This window comes from Alligator mississippiensis, chromosome 11 (assembly GCF_030867095.1).
Source record: "Alligator mississippiensis isolate rAllMis1 chromosome 11, rAllMis1, whole genome shotgun sequence".
In the NCBI taxonomy this organism is placed as follows: domain Eukaryota; kingdom Metazoa; phylum Chordata; order Crocodylia; family Alligatoridae; genus Alligator; species Alligator mississippiensis.
In genome coordinates, this window is record NC_081834.1 from 59,677,992 (window position 1) to 59,704,001 (window position 26,010).

The following is a 26,010-nucleotide window of genomic DNA, read 5'->3' on the forward strand; positions in this document are numbered from 1 at the left end:
TCATCCTGCTTGTTCCCCATGCTCCTAGCATTAGTATATAGGCACTTGAGCCCTGCGACTGGTGCCTTTGCTGCCCCCCCGCTCCAAGTCCCAAGGGGCCCATTGTTTCCTACCTTCTTGTTTCTTACCTGTTCTGTAGTGCTGGTCTCCCCATGGCTTTCAGGTTTCCAATGTTCTCCTTCTTCAGGCTGGGCTGTCCTTGTGGGTGCCACATGGTTTGGTGGTCCACAGCTTCCCCTGCCCTCGTACTCCCCTCCCCCCGACGAGCCTAGTTTAAAGCCCGCCGGAGGAGATCCGCCAACCTAGAAGAAAACACACGCTTACCTTTGGGGGACAGGTGAAGCCCATCCCAGCTGAGCATGTCCCTCGTCGTGATGTGCGGGTCATTGTCCAGGAACCCGAAGCCTGCCTTGAGACACCACTGCTGAAGCCGCCAGTTGGTCTCTCTGATGCAGTTCTCCTGCCGTCTTCCTCGTCCGGTCACTGGTAGGATGGAAGAGAAAACCACCTGTGCACCGAACTCCTTCAGCACGCCACCCAGAGCACAGTAGCAGGAAAGCATGGAGCTGTCTTTCTGCGCAGGGTTTGTAGGACTCCCTCTTGGTACCATATTTCGGAGAGAGATGGGTCTCCTCATCCATTCGACAAGGCCGCTGGATGGATTTGCGCCCCCTTGCCCCCAGGGTTGGATTCAGGCGCTGTCTTGGCAGTAAGGGATCAGGCAGCTGGGCCCAGCAGTGGGGTTTGGGGCTGTCCAAGCCAGGTGCTGTCGCCAGACTGCACGGGGTCTCCGGCGGAGCAGGCTGAGCCATGGGTAGGGCCACCTGCCCCAGGCTCTGCAGCCTTAAGAGGCAGAGCTAGGACTCAGCCTCCTTCTCATGGCCAAGGTGAAAGTGGTTGCTCCTTATTGCCCGTTCACTTCCTTGCTGCTCTGCTTTTGTCTCTGGGCTCTGACTCCACGGTGCTCATCCACGACTCCACGCTGCCCCTACTGCCCCTCGCGCTGCTCATCCCTGCGGGCACCAGTGATGCTGCCAGGGAGACCCTGAGAGGATCACAAGTGACTCCCGGGCTCTGGGTGCAAGGCTGAAGGGTGAGGAGCTCAGTGGGGAAGGGCCTTAGAGGGAGTGGACGCATCTTGCAGAGCAGTGCATGGTTTCGCAGGTGGTGTCACCAGCAGGGCTTTGGCTTCTTCAGCTATGGGATGTTGTTCCAGAAGACACATTGGTAGGGAGACTTGGGATCCACCGGGCGCAGGAGGGAAGGTCATGTTGGCAGATAAGCTGGCTAACCTAGCGAGGAGGCCTTTAAACCTGGTTTGCCGGGCGATGGTGACCAAAGCCCTGCGGTACTTAGGGAAATGGGTGACGCGGAGGAAGCACAAGCAGGACGGGGCAGTAGGGGAGGCTCCTTGTTCTTGCTGGGGGTGTAGGGCAATGGGGGAGTTACCAAAGAGTAAGGGCAGCGGGGGAGTTACCAGGGCTCAAAGAGTTGGTGCTGAAGGGGCTGAGCACAACGGGCACTACAAAGCATCTCCTTTAGATGGGCTGCTCTAGGTGCAGATCAGCATCTCGCACCCACACAGCAGTTAGAAATCGTGCTCCTGCACACCCATGTCCCCACCCACCACCCTTCACCATTGCACTTCCTCTGTTCCTCTCTTCCTTTCGTTAGTCTCTAGCCTTGATTTGTTACTTGATGGCGCTGTCATTGTGTCCATCATCACTGGCGCTGTCTTCATCGCCCAAGCCGCTTTCCTCTTCGCTGTCCTCAACTTCTTCCTCACCGTCCCCGCTTTCTTCCCCAGGAGAGAGGCTGTGGGGGTGGTGTCCTTAAACAGTCTGTGCCAGTGGACCCTCTGCTACGTGATCTTTGCCATCTCTTCACCACCCTCTCCTATTGCCTTCTGGGAGTGCGTCTGCGGCTTGCTCAGCCCCGTTTGCACACAGGTCTCAACCGAGAGCTTCGTGCCAGGTTTGAGGACCCTTTGAATACGCGACTAAAATCCATATCCCTAATACACTGCTGAATGTCAGGGGAGGTGCTCCCTTCTACATCCCGAGGGTAGAAGAGCTCGGCAGGAGCATCTTTCAGTGCGAGTGAGATCCACGATGACTGCCTGTCCTCTCCCCAGCGTGCCTCTCCCAGGACAAAGGAAGAGCCAGGCCGCCCTCCCGCAGGTATTTCTCCGAGTCAGGCCCTGTGGCCCAGGTGGACTTAAATCACGCAACTGGAGTAAATACATGGAGGGGGCTGGGCTGAGGCTGTCTCAGGCCACGAGATGGAGAAAGAGAGCACAGGACTTCTTCACACCCTACATCCACATTTCTCCATGATTAAAATGAAACAGCACTAAGATGCAGATATGCATACAGATATAGAGTAGTGTTTCATTTTTAAAAAATCATGGAAAGAAGTGGATTTCTGTTTACTTTTTTAATTAAAAAATTGGGGATTTTTTAAAATCAGAAAGCCAAGATCCCTGATGACCAGTGAGTAGCTATCAATGCACGGGGGTGCCCACAATGCTGGCTAAGCAGGTGGGTTTGCCAGGAAGGTGAAATGGAGAAAATGGACGAGCAGCTGGGACACAGTGAGCAGCACATGTGAGGAGCGCATGTCCATAGATAGACACAGCGGCCCCCACGACCTCTGGGGATTGCTGCCCAGGCCCAAGGGAGGAGACTGAAGCTGCCCCCCACCCCGCCCCAGGCCTGGGCATGGGGATGAGGTGGGTCTTGGGGGGCAGCGCATGCAGCCTGCGTGTGCGGCGGGGAGTGGGTCAGCCCCGGGGCTTGTGCGGGCTGTGGTTTGGGGTGATGGGAGGAGCCCTGGGCAGCGCCGGGACTGGGACAGCGCTTCGCTCCCTCCGGTAGACACATGCTGGAGTTAGACGGAGACGAGCCCTGCCTCACCCCTGCCCGTGTGTGCGCCAGTGCTGCCGGCTCGCGGGATCTCTGGCGCTGCTCTGGGGTCTGCGCTTCAGGACTGTGAAACCCGTACCTCTTCCATAGACACGAGGAGGAATTAGGGGTTTCGCATCCTTGAAGCGCAGACTTCCAGAGCAGCACCAGCGATCCCCAGAGAGCGAGAGCACGTGTGCGCGTTCGTGTGTGCCTGTGTTGGCTCACCGCTCCACCCAGGAGCAGCACAGACCATCCGCACACGCGGCCTCAGCCTCACCAAGGCAGTTTGTGCCTGAAGGTCTGCACAGAAGAATTTTCCCACCTATTTATTTGGTGCAATAAAAGAGATCACATTCATCCCAAGAGCCATGTCTGCCCTGTCCTCGCACCAGGACACGAGCTCACACCCGCTGCCGGAAGTCAGCGGCAGAAATTCCCGTACTCCTTTCTGCGCGTGCCCCGGGCAGCCGAAGTGCGGGGCAGCGCCACTTGGGGCATCTTCCCCTGGCTGCTGTCCCGAGCAGACGCTCCTATCTCGAATTCAGTCGCCTGTGTTTCACTAAAGCACATTTACCAGAAGGACATCCCGTCCTGATTTGAAGGTATCAAGAGATGGAGACTCCACCTTAGGTGGAGAGCACCTACTTATCCCAAATTACAGCCATTGCAAGGTATAAGAATTACCTGCTAATTACAGACCAAATACACAGTGCAACTTTATTGATGCAGCATCAGTCACACACACATTAGATATATTCTATATATCTGGCTTGTCCAACACACGGCCCGCGGGCCGCCAAGCCATTTTCCCCGGCCCGAGGTCCCTCGCTGGGGACAGGCAGGTGGGGGAGGGGAGGGGAGCTGCTCACCCCTCGGGGCTGGGCTCATCGCCCCCACGGGCGGCCGGGCACCACGGTGAGCGGGGCCGTACAGGCGAGGGGTTCCAGTGCAGCGGCCACCTCACTCCGGCCCCCTTTGGGCAGCGCCAGCTCGTGGGGCTGCTCTGCTCGAGGGATGGGGATATGAAGCCATTTATTTCTCCCCTTCGGTCTCTGGGGCAGGGGCTGGCTGGATGCAGAGTGGGTCCCTCCCCGCCTGCCCCTGCCCACCAGCCCCTACCATGAACCTGGCAGTAGGGCCGCACCGGCAGGGTCTCTCTGGCCGGCCCAGGACAGAGGGTGTAAAGGGGTCTTTGTCTTGGGTTATAATAACTGACTGGCCTGTGGGGCTAGCTGACAGCGCTGCCCATGTGGGACCCAAACCCAGTAATGGCTGGGCTGCCCCAGCCATGACACAGAGACACCGGGACTGGCCCCAGGAGACAAAAGTCCTAGTCCTGCCCTGACTCCCCATCGGCATTTGAGGTGCACTTGGCATATGATGGCAGCACCTGCACGTGTCAGGCTGTGCCGTACATATTATGACTATACCTGATGGGTGGGGGTCCATGTCAACACCACAGTATCATTACATCGTAATAAAATGGTGATTTTTAATTGGTGAGTTGTTTTTAACTTCACCTGTCTCTGCCAAACTCGTTTTTCTATGACTAAAATTAAGTTTGGCTCTATTAGCCACAGGGCCTACGCTACGCTCGAAAAATGGCGAATCAGAGGAAACGAAAATTGATGCAGAATGTCGAGTTTTCAGGGATAGTTGGACCACTGATTTTTGTGTTGTTGAACAAAACGGGAACATCCTGTGTCTGATTTGCCAAGAGAAAGTGGCTGTCGGCAAGGAGGACAATGTGGAGCGCGCACCGGACATCTATTGAAGACTGAAACACCCAATTACCGGTGGGGGCACATTTCTCACAGGAGGGCCACTCTCTCCCCAATCTCACAGTCCTGATCCTCAGGGGAAACTTACACAACACTTCCCAGAGATGAGCCCATGAGCTCCATTTCATCAATCTCCTGGATACTAGAGATCTGGGACTAAACACAGACATTGGACTTTTGATACATTACAATCTGCCTGGCAACCGACTCCCCCGCCCAGCCCAGCCCAGCCCCGGGCTCCTTTACTTGTCATTCCATCCAGGAAGAGCACACACCGACTGCTGCAGCCTCCTTAGCCTGATGAAGGGTTTTTGAACCTGAAAGCTTGCTTAATAACTATTCTCCAAACATTTGGGTTGGTCTAATAAAAGATATCAAATTCACCCAAGGAACCTTGTCTGCCACTCTTCTTCCTCAGCCCTGCACCAAACCATGCAAAAACCCGAGCAAAAATCACCTTATGCTTCTCTCTTAGAGCAGATGATCCCAGGATGTGGGAAGTGTGTCACCCTGCAGTACGATATTCACTTAAACATATTGTTAAAAGCCCCAGCACAGTGGATTGGGAACCGCTTCTCTAACACGTCACAAAGCAGCACCTTGTTTTTTCCTCGTTTTGTACCTAATTAGTAAGAAAAACATCAGGGACTTGGAAGACGTGAGCGTCTAGGCTGAATCAAACCAGTAATCCATCTCGTCAAGTAACCAGTCTCCAGCAGCGACCGGTATCGGGTGTTTTCGAGGGAGCAGGGAGGGAGGGGAGGTAGAAAGTGATCCTGCTTTTAGCGCCACAAGTCCAGACCCCTGCGTGGTGCAGGGACGCAGCACACGCTCTGGACATGGACCTGACGAGACATGTACAGTAAGAGCCCCAGGAGGCTGCAAGAGCCACTTTGTCTCCAATTACATCCGAAATACAGCATTTAAAATTTCATCACAAAACACCCAATTACATTTTACTCCTTCACCTGATTTCTAATACCACTGAAAACAAAAAGCCACTTACGCACACAACCCTCCCTTAGATAACACGAATCAAAAATATGTGGAAGTGTATTTGAAGTCTTGTGGGAATATTACTGCACTCAAGATTCATTAAAAAAAACAACACAGCGATCAAGTTTAGAAATGCCTTAATAACCCACACTTGGCGTTGTATAGTACATAATGACATCTTGAAGGGCTCGTGATGAAGCTAGGAGGGTCTTCACATGCAAACAAGATGCACGTGGAAAGGAAATACATTACCGGTAAAAACTGACAATAAAACGGAGGAGGGACAGAAATGGCACGTGCTTTGTGGGAAGAAAAATTACTGAAATACATGAACAAACCTGCTTTTCCCTTAGCTTCCCGCAGCAGCCATGACCCGATTTTACCTGTGCTGCTGCCGTGCCCTGAGGTGTCACAGGGCTGCCCTCTGCCGACACGCGGTGTTCATCCACCCGGAGCTTAAAAGAAGAATTCAAATCCATATCACGCAAAACTAGTGTCACAGGCTTACTGAGACTGCCGGAGTATGTAAGTGCAGGACGGGCTTTGCAAGAATTGAATCTCAAAGGAGCATCTCGGTTAGACACCTGTAGCAGGACTACAGCCCACTGGTTCAAACTCAGCTGTTTTGGTTTTTCATTCCAGTTTATACTTGACTAACACAGAGCTTGGACGCTGGAATGACATTTAAAATGAGGAGTCCAGCCATTGACCACGAACTTGGAAAAACTCAGTTTAAGCAGAAGTCTGGGGGCAGAAGGATTAACATTTTATCTTTTGTATGTTAGGAGCTCATCTGACTCCCATTACCATTGCACCCACGTGCCTTACAGCCTATGGTGGATGTATCTTCACAACTTCCCCGTGAGGTAGAGAAGGATCATTCCCACTCACGGTCAGGGCACTGAGGCACAGAGGGACAAAAGGATGTGCCCAAGGTCAGCAGGGCAGGCTGTGACAGAGGCTGGAACGAAGCTCAGCTTTCCAAAGTCCTTAGGTAACCGGTGACTGTGTTACCTCTCGGTAGAGCTTGCGTCTCCTCTCCTTTGCATGAAATGCAGGAGTAACCACAAACGCATGAAATACGCACCAGAAAGATAAGATTGAGGGCCAATGTTTCTATGATGAGGAATAGGAATGACTGGATCATTTATTTTAAAAATTAAGGGAAAAGCCTCCATATGTTTCTCTTTCATACACCTCACTGCAGGATCACATGCAATACAGCACAGCTTTGCTTCCCAAAGGCCAAAAAAACCCAACAATCTTTCTGCCTGAAAAACAATACAATTTAAGTCTTTTCAAAGGTTTGGCTTCATTCAAATGATTTACATGTGTTGTTTCAGTACAAGACACAAGAGGAATGCAGAGGAAATGTATGAACTCAACACAAGTCGCACCTTCGGCTAATTTAAGTTATAAAGTTAAAGTAAAAAAAAAGAAAATGTTTTCTATCAATGACTAGACAGAGATCAATAGGATAATCAAGATGCTTTAAAAGCCTACAGCAATCAACAGTAATTGAATATACTTTTGCTGTCATTTCATCGTCTCTCATATTTTTAATTAGTCACCAAACTTCAACTAACCTTCAGCTGGGTTCTGGGTAAAAATTAACTTCCCTGGAAACCATGACAAGGTGGCCAAGTGTTTAAGGCGATGGACTGCTAATCCACGTGTGGGTTCAAATCCTGGCCTTGTCATGCGTTACTTGTATAAGTCAGGGCTGAAGCACTAATGACCTGATTGTCCCTCTGCTCACCTCCCCGGGTGTATTGCCATTGACTTCGCCAGGGGGCAGATTGTCAAACAGTGAAAGCTGGGCAATTTTGTGCACTGTGAGACCCTGGGCGTATGTGTGTTTTGTGGGCTCTGGGCTCCAGGCAAGTGGGGAAATGTTAGCAGCAGGCCAGTGCAGCCACACCTGCCATGCCCACACCAGGCCAGCCCACATAACACACATCCTACCTCAAAAAGTAGTCACTTCACAAGAGGTTGTGGTGGAGCAGCGCAGTGGGAACACCAAGTGGGCACTGTGCTCCCCACACACCTTGTCATCCCATTCCCAGTCTGGCCTTTCCCCTGGCGGGGCTAAGAAAGCCCCAGGAGTTTGGGGGATCTTGGGGCGGGGGGCACTTGGCAGCAAGCTGAGCAGCTGCCTGGACAGGCACCAGGAAGGAACAACCCTCCCCAGTAATGGGATTTCTCTGCCCTGCGCGCGGCAGGTCTCACCCCGCAGTGTTTTATCATGCACCCGCGTTCACCCCGCTGGCCCTTTTGCTCCAGCCTGACCCTCTGATCCCTGCGCGGCTTGGGAATGTCTTCCATTTTCTGCCGCCCGGGGGGATTCCCTTCCCAAGACGGCTCCCGTGAAGAGCACGATACCGCGTGGAGGAGCCCCTGTTGGTGATGGACAGGAGGGGTTTCGGAGCAGGGGGGACCAAAGGGGTTACCTCGGTGCAAGTCCTCCTGTCCTTCCCACCAAGGGGCGGAGGGGACACGTGCACTCAGGGCCCTCGTTATCCCCCACAGGTGGTAAAAGGCTGTAAATTATTCTAGCCATTTCCCTGACATGTCCGTCACCACCCTTCCCTCCGAAACGTCACACAGAGACATTTGGGGTGCAAGAGAGACGAGCGTACATTCGAGTATGCACAAGGAAGAATTTTCCAGTCCAGGCTCACAGGTCATTTCCTGATATTTCGTACTTTCTTAAATCAAATGGCACTTTTTTTGAACCCGAGCATCCCTGGGGAGAAGTAAAACCAGGCCAGATGGCAAGTTTCAAACATCAGCCTTTCCATACAGACCACCGTAGGCAGCACGAGTTACAATCACCTCCGAGGAAACACTGGCATTTCTGCCCAACTTGTGCAGAGCTGGAAGGGTCTTGCGCAGACTTCCCCAACAGACTCGGAAACATTGTGGGATGAGGCTTGTTGGGCTGACAGTGTTTAAATCTTTGACCTCAGGAAGTGCTCCCCAAACTTTGCCTCCATATGAAGGACGCTTACACCAGGAAACTACAGCTGTGGCCAGATTAACGGGCGCACTGTTGGACACAGGGTGAGAAGAGGTCTTGCCCCCTACGATTCAGCCGGTCTCTTGTCCCGGCATCGTCTGTCTGCTCCTGTCACCGAGCAAGTGAAGCTGAACGCTGGCAACTTGACCCAGGGCAGCTTACCTGTGAGTGACACGGGCTAAACTTGCACTTCCAGCAAGATAGGAGGGGACAGATGACACGGGTAAATTCAGCTCAAGAGTGGTACGTTCCTGACTTCGGACTTGCAGATCTGTCCACCCCCGAATATTCTGGTTGCTTTGTTTCTTTTCTTTCTTTTTTTTTAAACGAAAGGGGAAGGAGACCAGATGAGCAGACTGGCAGCCTTGGGGTTTGAAGTCTTTCAGTCACAGATGTCCAGCCCAGTAGCATGAGGAGCTTCCCCACATCCTTTCCCAGCAAACCTCACCCTTGACAGTTTTGCCAGGCAAGCTTTTCCATTCAGGACGGACACCTGTCCAGTGGGAAGTGCACCAAGACACTCCCCAGGGCGCCACAACAAGGCCCAGACAGCCATGCCTTTGGGGTCTCATTGACCTGCATGGGACCCCAGCCCTGAGCCAGAGGTGAACGTTTTTATAGTCACGTACTGAAATCTCCGGAGCCAACCACCTCGCCTGGCATGAAACAACCTCCCATCCCACAGTATACTTTTAAGAAAGAAGAAAGAGTGGCTGGCTATCAACACACACTGCATCTCCAGGAGGAGATACCTACCCCTGCGCAGTGAGCCATGCATTTAGGTGCTCCTGTTGTACCAGACGATGAAGAGGGGATGAGTAAAAGGCAGCTGTTCGAACTCCAGCTGGGGAGCCTGGTCTCCTTTCCCGCCACCAAGGAAATCTTCTAGGAATACACTGCGAAAATAAGAGGGGGAAAACATAGTGGAGCAAGACTCCATCCTTGGCAAAGTCTTTAAAAAATTATCAAGGCTCACATATACGAGAGCCCGGCAGGACAAATTCTGCTAAGGGGAAACCAGCATGAGTTCGTGGCAGGCACATCGTGCCTGACCAATCTAGTCTCTTTTTATGACCAGGTTACGAAACGCCTGGACAGAGGAGGAGGGGTGGATGTCGTATACTTAGACTTCAGGAAGGCCTTCGAAACGGTATCCCACCCCATACTGGTGAACAAGTTAAGAGCCTGTGACGTGGATGACTACACAGACCGGTGGGTGGCGAATTGGCTGGAGGGTCGCACCCAGAGAGTCGTGGTGGATGGGTCGGCTTCAACCTGGAAGGGTGTGGGCAGTGGGGTCCCGCAGGGCTCGGTCCTTGGACCGATACTCTTTAATGTCTTCATCAGCGACTTGGACGAGGGAGTCAAATGTACTCTGTCCAAGTTTGCGGATGACACAAAGCTATGGGGAGAAGTGGACACGCCGGAGGGCAGGGAACAGCTGGAAGCAGATCTGGACAGGTTGGAGAAGTGGGCAGAAAACAACAGGATGCAGTTCAACAAGGAGAAATGCAAAGTGCTGCACCTAGAGAGGAAAAATGTCCAGCATACCTACAGCCTAGGGAATGACCTGCTGGGTGGCACGGAAGTGGAAAGGGATCTTGGAGTCCTAGTGGACTCCAAGATGAACGTGAGCCGGCAGTGTGACGAAGCCATCAGAAAAGCCAATGGCACTTTATCGTGCATCAGCAGATGCATGAATAATAGGTCCAAGGAGGTGATACTTCCCCTCTATCGGGCGCTGGTCAGGCCGCAGTTGGAGTACTGCGTGCAATTTTGGGCGCCACACTTCAAGAGGGATGCGGATAACCTGCAGAGGGTCCAGAGAAGCGCCACTTGCATGGTTAAGGGCTTGCAGGCCAAGCCCTATGAGGAGAGACTGGGGCACCTGGACCTTTACAGCCTCCGCAAGAGAAGGTTGAGAGGCGACCTTGTGGCTACGTATAAGTTCATCACGGGGGCACAGAAGGGAAATGGTGAGGTTTTATTCACCAAGGCGCCCCCGGGGGTTACAAGAAATAATGGCCACAAGCTAGCAGAGAGCAGATTTAGATTGGACATTAGGAAGAACTTCTTCACAGTTCGAGTGGCCAAGGTCTGGAACGGGCTCCCAAGGGAGGTGGTGCTCTCCCCTCCTCTGGGGGTCTTCAAGAGGAGGTTAGATGAGCATCTAGCTGGGGTCATCTAGACCCAGCACTCTTTCCTGCCTATGCAGGGGGTCGGACTCGATGATCTATTGAGGTCCCTTCTATGAATCTATCTATGAATCTATGAATCTGATCCCAGCCTGCTGTGTAGGGCTCTGGGTTTGGGAATTTGGCAGCAGGGGCCAGGGTGGCACCATTTATTGTCAGTAACGTGTCCTAGGGAGCAGCCACGGCCTCACTCACTGCAGTCACCTCTAATGAGATGGTGCGACTCTATGGCTTTCCTGAGACAGACTTTTAAACTGGGACAAGAGCCCCATTTTTTAAAGTCATTTTATGTGCTGAGATAATCCTGGTTTTTCAAGCCAGGAGTGTCTCAGTGGAAGCAGCGCACTTAGCTTTAGCCAAGATCTCTCCATTCCCGACACAAAAGGCCTCTGGTTTCCTTTATTCCACATGTTCCCATCACGAGGTCTGGGGTCAGACGGCCTGCTCGTATTGAAGATGGCCAGGATTTCCCTGCAGCTTTTCAATTTGGATGTGAAGCGACACCCTTGAAAAGACAGATGTCACCTCCCACCCACAAGCAAACGCCTGCCCTAAATTCTCTGTCTGAGTGAAGCAAGGCACGAGACTCCACTGAAAGACACATTTCACACGGGACCTTTTGAAAGCCACTTGGGATCCATCCCAACCATCAGGGAATGGCCTGGAAAGAATGGTGAAAACCTCACTGATCCTGGGAAAAGGGGTAACTGGAAAGGAGTAATATAGGGGAGGGTGTCTCCTGGCCTGAGGGAGAATCTGCAGTGAAGTGGGAAGTTATTCTGCAGCTGGCCTGGGAGAGAAATGCAAGGGGAGGGGAGTGGGGGCGGGAAGGAATTGAAGGGGCTTCAGTCAAGGGCATGCCCTGATTTGACCAGATTTCTTCCCTTCCTGTGACAATCCTTGGTCACAACCTTCCCTACACACTTTGGGCCCTGCCCCGTGATGCCACGCAGCCCCTCTGCTGTTCAGCACATCTCCCACGATGAGCGGAGCACGCTGGCCTGGGGGCAGGCGGCACTGCGGTGGTTGCGCTCCTGGCAAAGCCGGGGCCCCTTGCCCAGACAGCCCGTCTCACTGCAGTGCTGCCTGCTGTCCTCCTGCTGCAGGGTGCATTATCTAAGTCAAAATCTGCCTTCTTTAGATGTCCCCCATTTGCCTTTCCAGCTTTACTCGAGCCAGGGCCGTATGGCAAGAATATGGGTGTCTTAGTATTTTCAGTCTTCCCAAAATTGTCCCTGCTGAAAACCCTTTCCTTCAGCAGTGCAGACACCAGGCAGGGGCAGGGACTGGCTTTTCCTCTCTGCTGCTCACAGGACAGTGCTTCTCCCAGGCTGGCTACAGAGCAGGGGCCTGGGCCTGGGCCAGGCTGGAGCTGGCCACTTCCCTCCCCAATGCCTGCTCCTGCTGCCCCGTCCAGCCAGGCTCTCCCTTCCCATCTCCTTCACCCCAGGCTGGGACATCTCCGCCCTTGCCCATTCCCGGGGATGTCCACTTCCTAGGACCTAGGTCAGCTCCTGCCAGGGCTACTGGGAACAAGATCCTGAGTGCACGAGTGGATCTAGGATTTTGAAGAGAGCGATGCAGACAGTGTGGCACGTCATCACACGGTACATGACACGCATTTTCCTCCAGCTAAAGCAAAACAAGAAGCTTCTCTAATACGGTAGGGCAGAGGTTCCCCAATTTAGGATTCTCCGGCTCAGGAGCCGGCGCCGGGCTGCCCTGGAGAGCTGGATCCAGCCAGTGCAGAAAGGCCCAGATGCCCTGGGCTGGGCACCGGGGGCTGCAGTGCAGGCGTCTCCCGGCATAGCCCCAGCAGCACCTGCCTGAGCACAACCCTGGACTGTGAACACCAGGGGACTTCACAGGCCCAGGCCCACCGAGGAAACTAGAAGGCCGCACGTGATGTGTTCCTGTTAGGACAGAGGTTCCTAAACTTTTTCTTACTGCGCACCCGCTTCCAGATTGACCAGCTGCCTACGTACCCTATCAGCATACATTTTATAATTTAACCCCTTCGATGTCAAGGATTATGAGAATACACTGCTCTGTCCCCACCCTCCTGTGCATACACCCTAGCCCCTTTCCAAGTACCCCTGAGGGGTATGCATGCACCCAGTTGACAACCCCTATGCTAGAATATAGATCAGGTTTAAAAAACACAACAAACCAGGTTAAATTGTCAAAGGTCATTGCATCAAAAGCCCTGCTATCATTAAATTTAACTGTACATCATTTATTCAGATTCATGAAACAAAATCTAGCTTTCTTGAGGATTTTGACAGGGCCTCCAATACTTCACGGTCAGTCATTTCTACACCCAAGTTAAAATAAGATGTCCACACCTGAGTTGAAGTTTTTAGCTAATGCTAAACACAGTCTGCAGGGCTGTGAAACAGAAGAGAGTGGCTATCAGGCAGTGACATTGCAGAAGAAAGGATACTTGGAAAAGTGGATCTGCAGGACCATTAAAAAGGAGAGAGGGTCATTGACACTCGTGGAGGGGAGGAAGATTAACAAGAATTAGGAAGATGATTACAGGCCATGAGATAGGTTGAGTCTCTCTGGGCAGATCTACATATTCATCAGTGCATGTTACATACTGGGCATTTAGGTTAGTACTTGTTTCTAAAATACTAACTAAAGGCACAGGAGCTAGCGTTACTGTGCAGTCGCACTGGAGCACGGTTATTTTGTGATGCTTCCTGCGCATGAGCCTAGTAATGCTGCACAGTAGGTTATTAGTACGGTTTTTAACCATCGTGCTACTGTGCAGTTTTAATAGGCCAATGCACAATAAGCACCTTGTATAGATGCACCCTCCAAGTAGAAATGATGCTGCCTCTCCCAGGCAGCTGGTTTGAAAGTTTGGGTGGAACAGGAACCAAAGCAGAGCAAGTGCGCCGCCTTGGATCTGCCCGTGCCCTGTATATCAGTGAGGGCAGCAGCTCTGGGATGCGCAGCCGTGCGGGGACCAGCGATGGGTGTGGAGGGGCCGCGTGTGCAGAGCCCCTGGGCTGCCAGCCCCCAGGTCTCTCCCCATGACTTGGAGTCTCTGGCTCAGGAGCTGGTGCCGGGCTGCCCGGGGCGCTGGTCCCAGCACTGCAGAAAGTGCCCCCAGGGCTGGGCATCGGGGGCTGCAGTGCAGGCGTCTCCCAGCACAGCCCCAGCAGCACCTGCCAGAGCACAACCCTGGGCTGTGAACACCAGGGGATGTCATAAGCCCAGGCCCATGGAGGAAACTATAAGGCCCTATTACTACTGGTGGCAGAGTGACATGTTACTAATTACTTGGGACAAATTATAATGAAACCAGGCACAAGAGTGGGGGTCAAAGGTTCAAAACCAGACTGCCAACACGGTTGTGTCTTGTTGTGTTTTCCTTGCGCTGTCCCTTGAAGGCTAAAGCCTCATGCTCAGCACTGCAGGGCTCAGTTGCTTGTGGCACTTTTGCAGCACTGGGACTCCCTGTTCTCTGCCATGAGGAGCCAGAGGCATTTCTTGTTTCCTCTCCCTCCACAGGACTGGACTGAGTTGAGGCAGAGCAGGTCTCAGATCTGCATACATATACGGATGCAAATGTTAAGATCCACCCTGGATATGATTTCAGAGAGTGATAATAATAAATGACTCTTAGTTCAACACAGCAGGGTCCACAGTGCTGTTGCAGAACCCACAACACATCAAACACAGTTAAGGAAGCAGCCGCAGCAGCCGCTGAAGGAGGCTCAACTCCGGTCTCCTGAGCAGAGGCAAGGCAAAAGCAACCTCATCTCCTTCAGTGGCAGCCAGAGCCCCCTCCCCCACAGAGAGAGGCCAGCACTGGAAGCAGGAAGCAAGCTGGACCCCAGGGCACCCAGCTGGGCATGGGCTGGGAGAGCTGCCAGCATTGGGGTTGGCATTTTGAGTGGCATGGACCTTTTGCCCTGGGCTTTGCCTTCTGGGGTTGCTGGAGCAGCCCGAGTGAGGCTTTGGGGGCAGGGCTGGTGCACAGCCCTGTGCCTGGTCCCCTGCATCTGTTCACACAAGGGAGCGCAGAGCAAGCCCAGTGAGCCCGGCAGGGGTGCAGCTGTGAGAAGAGCCCCAGTGCCATGTGCACAGCTCCACACAGCGCACACCGTGCCTGTTTCTCGTGTTGGCACCAGTCGAAAAAAATGGCTGTGGCAAAGTGGGCGACTGCACTGGGCATTTCCTCCCCTTGCCCTTGATTTGGGGAGTGCCCGGGCTGCCCTGAGGGACACCCATCCCCAGGTGCATGGGCAGTGGCCTCTGAAGAGCTGGGAATGTGATGGTGGTCTCCTGGGTCTGACCCCAAATAGAAGAAGTCTGTTCCCGTCCCCTCTGCCTTCACATGAACAAGGGACTGTGCCCCTGTCATGGGTGGAGCCAGGATCTGGCCAGGATTTCTTCTCATTGGTACCACTAAGGGGAGCTTGGCAGCCATAAAGAGAAAGGGATCCCAGGGCCAGAGCCTCAGGACAGATTTGGGAGCCTGAACCAAATGCGAAGAGGATTCGGAGACCGAATGTAAAAGGAGACGGCGAGTTCAGAGCTTACCATCAAGTTGGACAAGTTTAGCAGATGCCTTGTTTCTTTATTTGCTTTCTAGGGTCAAGAGCTGTCAGGGGCAAGGTTCCTACTGCTGCTGGTGCATTGCATGAAATGGGAGCTGAGCAAGGGGCCAGGCTGCAGCCAATAAGAAAGACCAGGAAGAGGAGAGCGGTGGGTGCAGATGACTGGCAGGCCTGGACGGCAAATCATTCAAACTGCTGTGCTGAACTGGTCAGGAGGGTGCAGCAATGGCCAGGCTTGCAGAGATGTGCCGTGCACTTGCTGGACCACAGAGGCCACCAGCGAGGCTGAGGCATGGCGAGGCAGGCTGTGGAGATGCTGCTGGAGAGGGAAACGTAGCAGTCTCATAACAATCCTTACCCAGGAGTGCTGACCATCCTAAAGAGGTGCTTTGTATTTGCTCCTGTGCCCATACCTTCTTCCCTCTCCAGGCCCAGGCTGACTTCCCCCAGGGTCAAGCTCAGGTTTCCCATGCTAGGGCTCGGCTGTAGTCAGCTTGCTCAGGGGCTCCTGCCGGAGGCTGCTGGAGCAGCCTGAACTGGGGCAGGGGCAGGGGCAGGGGCAGGGGCTGGGTTTTGGCTAGGGGCTGAGAACAGGCAAATGTGGAGCTGTCTGTCTGCTCGGGATGAGTAGGACTCCCTGTTAGTGCTGTATTGCAGTGGGTCGCCTCTTCCACGCTGCTAAGAAGCTGGATGGAGCCTGAGGGCCCCACCTGGAGTTGGATCTGGGAGGTGTTTTGGCAGCAAGGCAATTTGCAGCAGGACCAGTGACGGGGTTTTGGGACTTCTAGGCCAGTCACTGGAGCCAGGCTGTGCGGGGTCTCCTGCAGGAGCAGCTGAGCGCGGGTTAGGGTCAGGTTTGGGACCAGGGTTAGGAGCAGGAAAGGGATAGAGGTGTCTTTCTGCTTGGAGTTGGTTGGACTCCCGGAGATGTATTTAGGGCACGGTGGGAGAGGGCAGCCCACATGCACAAGCTGGACCCTAGAGCACCCCAGTGGGGCATGGACTGGGAGAGCTGCCAGCATTGGGGTTGGCATTTTGAGTGGCAGGGGCCTTTTGCGGCAGGGCTATTTTGGCAACTGGGGATGTATCGGCTGGTGTCTCCCATGCCACCTGTGGGTTTCCCAGGACAGGTCCTGTCAGGAGGTGTCTCAGGCGCTGCTTCCTGGGGTTGCTGAAGCAGCCTGAGCAAGGCTTTGGGGGCAGGGTTGGTGCATGGCCCTGTGCCTGGTCCCCGGTGTCTGTACAAAGAAGGGAGCACAGAGCAAGCCCAGGGAGCCCAGCAGGGGTATAGCTGTGATAAGGGCCCCGGTGCCGTGCACACTGCTCCATGCAGTGCGCACGGCAAGCCTGTTTCTCGTGTTGGCACCGGTGAAAAACAAAGTAGTTATGGTAAAGTGGGAAACTGGGCATTTCCTCCCCCTGCCCTCAATTTGGGGGAGCACCTGGTCTGTCCTGAGCGACACCCATCCCCAGGCACGTGGACAGTGGCCCTGGGGGACATGGCGGTGCCGCGGGGGGCTGCGGCGCTGGGTGCGGGGTGGGGGGCGATGGAGCTGGTCCCCGGGCGTTGCCGCGGCAGCGTTCGTATCATCGCGGCGCCGCGGGATTCCAGGCAGTTGCCGGGGGAGGCTGGAGCGGTGCTGCCGGGCGCCCGGGGTCTGCACAGACGGGTAAGTCGGCTGCGGAGGGCGCTGCCCCTCTTGTGCCCCCGCCTGAGGCAACGCGGGTGTCGAGAGGAGGCCTCTTGCCCCAGGGGTTGTCAGAGTCAGACGTGAAAGAGCCGCGGGGCCGGCGCCCTCCTGCTCCTGGACGAGGTGTCCCAGGGGGACGTGGCCCGACGGGGTGGGATTTGCACCAGCCCCACCAGCGATGGGACCGGGAAGGGCAGTGGGACCCCATCCTGCAGGTTGTGTTCAGCCAAGAGCGGGCACCAGGTCTGCGCCTTTCCCTCGGGGGTGGTTTGTGCCTGTGTAAAGCCCGGAGGGAGGAAACGGAGCCGAGCCCGGCCGAGCTGCCCCAGCCCAGACACCTGGAGATGGGGTTTCTCCTCCTTTTTAATGAAGGGGAGAATTGAAGAACAAACCCATACCGATTAATTTATTCCTTGAAATCACAGTCCAGGGGGAAGAGTAAGTATTTCCTCCATGTTCATGTGATTTTAATGTCCCGTCTTGTTTCTGTTACTAATCATCAGGCGCCGTTTGGAGAGCGACAGCAGAACCGGTTTCGTGGAGGATTTCGCTCTGCGATCTCTCAGCCCGGAGTGAGCAGGTCAGGATCGGTCCTTGGGCAACGCTGCCGGAGACGCCGGCAGGGGTCGAGCTGGGAGGGGAGCGAGGGGCTCTTGTGCTTTCAGGCCTGTGGCCCGCGTCCAGAGAAAGTGTGAAGCATCAAGACGGAGGCGAGAGGACCCTGCCCTTGGCGTGAGGGGCTGAGTAACGCTCCCTGCAGTCATGTGTGTAGGGTGCAGGAGCTGGGCATGCTCTGGATGCCACCCCCTGCTGAGGCCATGATGAGAAATGTTTCTCCTTGAACTCTGCATGTTTTATCTCCAATCCAGAACATCATTTCTCACACCGGTGTCGTACCTCTTCCCAAAGCTACCTGGGACAGGGCTCCCCTCCCCGCCAGGATGGCTGGAGCGCGGTGCACAGCCAGTGTGGACTGGACCCCGGTTACAATCCACTTAGAGCCACCAGTCTTGATGGCGCAGAGCAGGACACTTGGTCTTTCCTGGGCACCAACACGCATGGAGTAAAGCTGCAGGCACAAGCCAGTAGCGCCTGTGATGTGGAACAAGGCCAGCGCAGGGTGGCAGGACTTTCTGTTGGGTGGCAGGAAAGGGCCAGGAAGAGAAGATCAGGGAAGAAGAGGGGTCCTGGCATGGGCAAACAGAGAGGGGACTAGGCGGGGGGGAGGAGAGGTGTAGTTTTGTTTTGGGGGAAGAGGCTGTGCATAAGGATGGCTTCCAACAGGATGACATAGTCCCTTTCAGGGGTAGGCGTCCCCCCATCGGCGGCAGCGACTGCAGCTTGAGGCAGCGAGGGACATCCATCAGAGGAAAGGCAGGAGACCTTAGTCCAGAGCCGGAGGGAGGAGTGCGGCGTCACCAGGGCCTGTGAGCACCCGCCCAGCAGCGCTCCATCCCCCAGGGCAGGTGAGGGGCCTGCAGCGCCGTGGGGGCTTCCCGTCTCTGTGCAGGAACTGTAGAAACGGGCAGAAAATCCAGCCCCTGCAATGTGGGCACTCAGCCCCTGGTGCTCCCTCACACCACTTCCAGCGGGTTGGAGACATCCCCAGGTGCTGAAGCTCCCCACCCCTCCCAGCCCAGCCAGTGCTGCCCAGACTGAGCGTGCAGGGAGCCCCAAGCCGTGGCGCTGCTGGGCTCCTGCAGGTCCCAGGCAAATGGCCCCTGTCCTCCTCTCCTTGGCATTCCCAAACGCATGGGTACTCAGCCCATGGCCAGTCACGTGGGGTGAGAGGGGAGTAGAGGAGCAGGGAGCTGTGTGTCCAAACCAGCTGCAGGTCTTGGACCCTACGACAAGGGCTCTCCCCACCTGCCAACCCTAGTGCCAGGGAGGCTGTGGATATGGCTGTAACCCAGGGTTCACCTGCCTGTGTCTTGGATGAGCAGAGGAGGGGGTGGATACGTGTGAAGGGGATGCTTTGAACCCCAGTGATAATTGCCCCTGTTGGGTGCCAGGATGGACAGGCTGCGGCAGGTGCTCAGGAGGAGGTCGGCCAAGGTGCTCTCCATGGGAGAGGAGAGCAGCAGGGAGCCTGGGCAGGAGGAGCGGGGCCCCACCTGCCATGAGGAGGAGGGGCCCATCAGGGCAAGGAGGTGGCTGTGCCCCATCTGCTGCCGAAGTAAACTGGCAGCTCCCAGCGGCAGGGGAAAGGAGGGAAAGAAATCAGCCACCTCCAAGTCCAGATGGAGGTGGCCATGGGTGCGCCTGGGCAGGCGGGAGCCAGCGCCATCACAGCTCCCGGCACCCGAAGAGCCGTGCAGCTCCCCTCCTGGGTCATGGGGCAGCCTGGAGCCCGGCCCTGCAGCCCCGCAGCAGGAGGCAGCCCCGTGCCAAGCCGGGGACGAGGGCCCAGCTGCCCTGGGGCAGGAGCTGAGCCAGGCCCACAGCAGCCCCTGCCTGAGCCGCAGCTCCTCCTGGGATGACTGGCACATGTCCCAGGAGTCCGGGAGCACCAGCCCCAGCACCAGCTCCTCCTCCTCCTCCTCCTCCTCGGACTCTGAAAAGTCCCAAGAGGCCCAAAGCACCAGCACGAGCAGCAGCTCCTCCTCGGAGGACAGCGATAGCTCGGAGGAGTCCAACACCACCAGTTCGACCAGCAGCTCCTCCTCGGAGGACTCCAGTAGCTCCCTGGAGTCTGGGACCAGCCCGGCCCCCGGTGCCACCTGCACAGGTGAGGGGAGCCGCTGGGGCCAGAGGTCTCAGCACCTTTCACTAAGCGAGGCCACTCGGACCCTCCATGGGGCCGGGCAGGGGCATCCTGGCCAAGGTGAGGGGGCTGAGCCGCACACCTCCCTGGCACGTCCTGGGGCAGACAGGGGACCCTAGTGCTGGTGGTGGGAGCACGACACCATCTCTTCCCCCGACACCCACTTCCCTTCCCCTCAGGGGCACACGAGTGACCTCTCCCCTTTCCTCCGTGTGCAGTGATTCCCAGCCCAGCCGGCGAGGAGCTGGAGGAAGAGGAGGAGGAAGAGGAGGAGGAGGAGGAAGATGGAAGGTCCCCGGAAGAAGCTGCCCTCCTCCTTGTGAAGAAACACCTGCAGGACCCCGGGGAGGTATGAAACTGCCCCAGCGGAGCCGGCACCCAGTCATTCCCCCATGCGGCCCATGGCAGGAGGTCACCCCCTGGGACCCAGAGCCCGCAAGGGAGCCCCGGGGCGCTGCTCGAGGTGGGTGTTTGTGAAGCCCCAGCTGGGTCCCTCCCTCCACGGACACTGCCCTGCTCTTTACAACACCTGCCCCGAGGAGATGCATCTCAGCTCCGTGGGGGCAGAGGAGGCCTGAGTCCCACAGGGGGCTTGCGGAGGAGCAGGAGGCTCCTGGCTAAGAGCCTGCTTTAGCCCTGGTCTCGCTCCTGGTAGATGCTGGACGGGAAGGACAGGCAGCGCTTCCTGCTGGCCATCATCAGCCTGACCATCGCCGCGGACCAGAGCAGAGAGGTGGCTGTGGAGCTGGAGGACCTGAAAGCGGCCGTGCTGGAGAGGATCGTGGTGAGTAGCACGGGATGGTGTGGGGAGAGGGAAGGAGAGGAAATGTTGTCTCGTGACACCAGGAAGGAGGGGAGAGGTGGAGCGGGATAAGAGAGAGAATGGCAGGCGCGCCTTTTCCTGGGAATGACATGGGGGTACTAGATGAGGGAGATAGTGGTCGATTCCTGACCTGGATGTTGAGCGTTGGGCAATCCTGCATCTGGAGGGCAGGGGAGGGTGGGATCAGGAGAGGTTTGAGTGCCATGCTTGCAAGGCCGTGGGAGGCAGAGGGCCAGCCCAGCTGGGTGGGTGGGAGGGGGCTGGTTGGGATCCTGCTGCCTGCGCCTGCAGCACTGGGTGGTCTCCCGTGGGGGATGTGGCTGATCCTTACCTCCCCGTCCCCTTTGGGGCTCACAGGACCTGATGGAGACCATCTCAGTGGAGGGCGACCGAAAACACATCCTGGCGTACAGCATAGACGCCATCCGCTGCCTCAGGTACAGGGACCTCTGCCTGACTCTCCTGACTTTGCTGTGGGCCAGGGGGATCCCCACTGCTCAGGCCCAGCTTTCCAGGCTGTTTCCTGCCCACCCCAGTGCCACCGCCGCCCCACATAGCTCAATCTGACGCAGGCTCCTCTCTCCTCACAGCGACCCGAAGCTCAGCCTGGAGCCAGCGCTGGAGTCGCGCCTCCTGCGGGCCGCCGTGGAGAAGAGCTTCCTGGCCATAGGGCGTGAAACCCATCGAAACCAGGTAGGTGCCCCTGCCACTGCCAGGTCCCACAAGCCACCCCCTGGCAGGAGTGGCCCCAGGCTCCGTGGCACTGACCCTCGGGTCTGCCTCCCCTTTCAGGTCGTGCAGCGACTGTACGAGGAGTACCTGGAGGGCCTGCTGTGCTGCGTCTTGTCCAGCGCCCCCAGCCTGGGCAAGCTCTACTCCATCTGGGAGGTGAGCACCGTGCAGAGGGGCTGGGCTCGGGCCGGGACAGCTCCTGCCCTGTGCACTGCAGCAAGCCTCTCTCAAAGCAGAAGGAAGATGGTCAAGCCCGAGCTTGAAACCTGGGTCCTGAGGAGGAGGACCCCAAGGCTGCTGGATTCAGCAGGGCATGTGCCCTCATCTTAACATCTTCCTCCCACAGCACTTTACATCGTGGACTGAGGCGCCGGATGCCCAGCACCGTGCACTGGGCATGAAGATCATGACCGGCGCCATTGCCTTTGCTGTGCAGCTCCTCCCACAATTTGAGGTCAGTGAGCCCCTTCCTTCCCCAGTGTCCTGGTCCCCTGCCTTTGGCAGGGCCCTCCTGGGAGAGTGGGGTCAAAGCTGGACAAGGAGCTTCACTCCAGGGCTTTGCTTCTGCCTCAGTGGTGCCCCTGACTCTTTACGGGTCTCTTTTCCATGGCCTGCTCTGGGCATGGTCAGCCCTGGACATGGGGCCTACTAGCCCTGGAGCATGAGGCACGGGGAGTGATCCTGGGGCCCCGAGCAAGTCCCTGGGCTGCAGGTTCCCATGGGAAGAGAGGGCTGTCATGCTCTGGCACTGTGGTCTCTGCCTTCCTGCCCTCGTGCTGGGTAATGCGGAGAGGTGGAGAGAGAGAACTGTCCCTGGGGATGTATTGGGGAAGGAAGGTGGGACAGGCATGAACTGCCTGATCCTCTCCCCCTGCTTAGGGCTCCCCTGACATACTGGAGGTGTGGGACATGGCAGCCCGCCTGGGTCTGTCCATCAATGACCCGGAGGAGACCATCAGCTGCAAGGCCAGGGCGTGCATGTATTTGCTCGCTCAAATCCTCCTTCATCAGAGGGGTAAGGAGACCCAGCTGGAGTACAAGGCTCCGATGCCAGCAGTTTCCCTCCAAAAGCCTGGTCCCAGGTGCTGGGCCAGATGCTTTGTCTCCATCTGTCCATTCCCAACCTGGGAACAACTCAGGGTGTCGGCGTTAATGATTTGGGCCTCTTCACCTCAGCGCCGAGCTGTGGTACTGCAGCCTGTGCTAATGCACCCATCCTGGGTGTCTCATGCGGGAACCAGGGAGCCCATCCCCAGGCCCCCAGCCCAGACTGGTCCCAGGACACGTGGTGTCCATTGACTCCTGCAGAACAATGACCTTCCTGCTGGGGCCCTGCCCTTCATGGTGCCAGAAGGGCAGCCAGAGCCCCACTGGGTGGACATTGAGCACCAAAGCTAGGATGGCAGCTCAGAGCCATGTGTCTCCACTTGTCCTAGGCCAAGACATGCGAGGGGCAGAGGAGCTGCGGTGCAAGCGCCAGAACGATCAGAGCCAGGTCCAGAAGTACAGGGACCTGGCGAGAGTGGGAGAGGTGAGGCTGGTGTGTGTGATGAAGGGGTTCGGAGAAAGGCTTGGTGCTTGTCTCCAGCTGGCAGGGGTCTTCCTGCGGTGGGTTACAGCCTTGCAAGTGTCCAGGGCAATGTGGTGCCAGCCCCAGAGATGGAGCCTGTGTGTGGCTTGTAGCCAGCCTTGTGTTCTCCTGTTTCAGGGGCTGAGAAAGATCTTGCTGGAGGAGCAAAGGAGAGCTTTCCTGCAGAGGGCCCTTCATGCAGTTCGCAATGGACCGATGCACATCAGCCAAGCTGGGCTGGTTTTCCTGTATGCAATCTTGGGGGAAGCCGGCCGCTTGATGGGGCACAAGGTCAGCAGCCACGTTGGGGAGTGCGGGGAGGGAGGAGAGTGAGCTCACGGCCCCTCGGCTCTGTTCCACGTAAAGTTGCTGTCGTCCCATCACGACCTGTTGTGTGGGGACAACGTGGAGCAGAGAGAGGTCACTACACACCGGAGTCTGAGCTCTAGCTCACTGTGGGATCCATTTGTACTTCGCAGACTAACTCAATTAGTGACCTGCCCCTGTCTGTAAGGTGCAAATCTCCCTTGCCTTCTGAGCAAACTGGCCTTGAGGAGAACGGGAGGCCTGCCAAGTGCCTTGGAGAAAGGAATGAATTAATCTGCCTAGGCAGGATGGCACCAGCCTGTCCTTTGCACATGTCATGCCCCTGAGGGTCAAGGTCTCTTGCCAGGCCCAAAGATACACAGCGTGTTCCCTCAGGACAAGCTTCCCATTCCCAGTCTGCAGTCAGGAGTCTTTAGGAGGTGCACAGGTCCCCGCATGGCTCCATTTCTTCTCCTGCCCACGATCCTGTGCTTGCTCTAGGGAGAACGGAGGATTCAGGCACTTGGCGCTGCTGATCTGCCCCATTGCCCAGAGCCCAGAGCTGCCACCCTCTGTCTTTACTGCGATTCTCAGAAAAATGTTGCTCAAGGAACCTGCCCCCCATTTCCCTGAGCTGTTGCCAAGACCCCTTGGTTTCAGTCCAATCCCTGCCCCATGACCCCTCCCCACATCCCCTGTCCTTTCTGGGTGTAGGACAGGCTATGACCAGCTCTTGTACCTCTGCAGGAGAAAGAAATCCCCATCAGGGTCCTGAATAAGGTCTTCATTATCACCTACCTGAAGGAGCTGCCTAAAGATCTGCAAGGGCACAGCCTGCTGGTCACCTCCTCCAGCGCCATCGCCTCTCTCCAGCCGCCCACACTTGCTCCTGCAGGTACTGTCCTGTCCCCTCTGCCGCTGGGGAGCAGGGAGCAGTGGGAAGGGAGGGGGAGGCTCTTGGCACTAACACAAACCTGCTCCCTGCCGCGTGTGGGCAATTCTCCCCTCTGCCCTACAGAGTCCTGTCCTAGGATCCGTCCTCCGCAGGTCTTTCCTTTCTTTCCTCTCAATGGCAGGAGCCTTTCCTCGTGCCCTGCTGCCCCCGGGTAAACCTGCCCTCTGCCCCGGGTGGCATGGGTGGGCCTGCAGGGTGTTGCCATCTTTCATGAAGGAGCCCCGGGACCTGTCCCAAGTGGCTGAGCCACCCCAGGACAGGGGGGACCCTCTGCCTCCTGTTAAAGGCTGCTGTCACTCCCACAGTCGGAGACCTGCTTTCCCTTGCTTGTAGCTCTCTCAGCCATGGTCTTTTTGGGGCTGGGGTTGTCCATTCAGAGCATCTACCTCATCTTGAACGTGGCTGGGCAGTGATGCCTAAAGATGTTCAGCTTCTTCCAGGCAGGAGGCTAAGCACCATCTATTTTTTTTCCCCTCATTCAAATGTTCAGGCCTTTGTGTCCTGGGAAAGCTCCCAGTCCCCACTTCCTCACATCGCAGCCTTGTATCATGGTCCCAATGCATGGATTTAATCTTCTGCTGCTTTTTCTTACGCTGCGTAGCAACACCTGCAGACCACCTCAACCCTGACAGCACCTCCATGAGAGAAGATGACCTCCCCAACATCACCGGGAGCCCGATGGCTACAGAGAAAAGCTGCAACAGCGCTGAAGCCACCACACACGTCACCGACTGACAAGTCATCATCCAGTCTGAGCCGTCCGCCACAGCCAAGTCAGCCTCTGCAAGAGGAGCAGCCTGAGAAACCCTCGTGGTGAAGAACTTGAATATCTTCCAGACCAGCTCTGCAAAGGGCTGGGGAAAGACCAGGCACCATGAGTTTGTAGTGCCCAGGTTGCCAAGTGGAGGATGCTCTTGTTGTGTGGATGGCATTTTGTGACCCCTGCCTCAGGGCTTTGGCCGGTCGCCATTTGGGGCCAGGAAGGAATTTTTTCCCCCTTCATTTATGGAACCAACTTCGGGGGGTTTTTCGCCTTCCTCTGAGGCATCGGGACATAATCAGACCATCCCGGCGTCTGTTGTGTTAGTAGCCTGTCCTTGAATCCATCGAGAGCCATTCAGGGAGTGAAGAGAGCAAAGGCATAAACCACGTGCACTGTTGAACATAGATTTAGTGTAATGTGTCATGTTGAACATAGATCTTATAGAAACTAAGAGGAGATGTAGGATAATAAAGTTAAGCTTTAGTTTTCTTTTCTTATAAGTGTTGGTGTTCATCTCAAATTCCTGTGTGAAATACAAGCTCATGACATGCAAGGTAAGAAAGAAGACAAGATGATCCATTGCTGTAGAGAACAGGGTCTACAACACACAGGAGAAACCTGGCATGTTTAGCTCAGAAAGTCAAGGTCGAGCTGCCTGAGAAACTGCTAATACTGTTCAATGGGAAACCACCTTTATTCCTCAACAAGTCAACGTTGGGTGGTCAGGGAGGCGTTTCAAGAAAGTGGCAACGGGAAAAGTTCTCTCTGCTCCAGGTTGCCGAGGTGCTTTGGGTAGATGTGATATCTCTTAGGAGATATAGTTGGAAAAAATGTTCTTTGTAAGCTTTTGGGCACAAACACCCACTGCCACAACCAATAACTGTTCTCTAGGTTGGAGTTTGTCAAGACCAGAGGGAGAAATAGAAGAGAGATGG

At 55.8% G+C, this 26,010-nt stretch overlaps 1 protein-coding gene across 1 annotated transcript; it reads left to right on the forward strand.

Annotated features, from left to right (window-relative positions):
• Window positions 1-17,661: 17,661 nt before the first annotated feature.
• On the forward strand, window positions 17,662-25,575 carry LOC132244158 (uncharacterized). The gene is made up of 13 exons (XM_059715196.1): window positions 17,662-18,628; window positions 19,175-19,890; window positions 20,145-20,275; window positions 20,582-20,710; window positions 21,107-21,186; window positions 21,340-21,442; window positions 21,542-21,637; window positions 21,828-21,935; window positions 22,361-22,496; window positions 22,918-23,012; window positions 23,190-23,342; window positions 24,105-24,252; window positions 24,914-25,575. The coding sequence occupies exons 2-13, from the start codon at window positions 19,176-19,178 to the stop codon at window positions 25,045-25,047; spliced, it is 2,028 nt and encodes a 675-aa protein (XP_059571179.1). The 5' UTR covers window positions 17,662-18,628; window position 19,175; the 3' UTR covers window positions 25,048-25,575.
• Window positions 25,576-26,010: the final 435 nt, after the last annotated feature.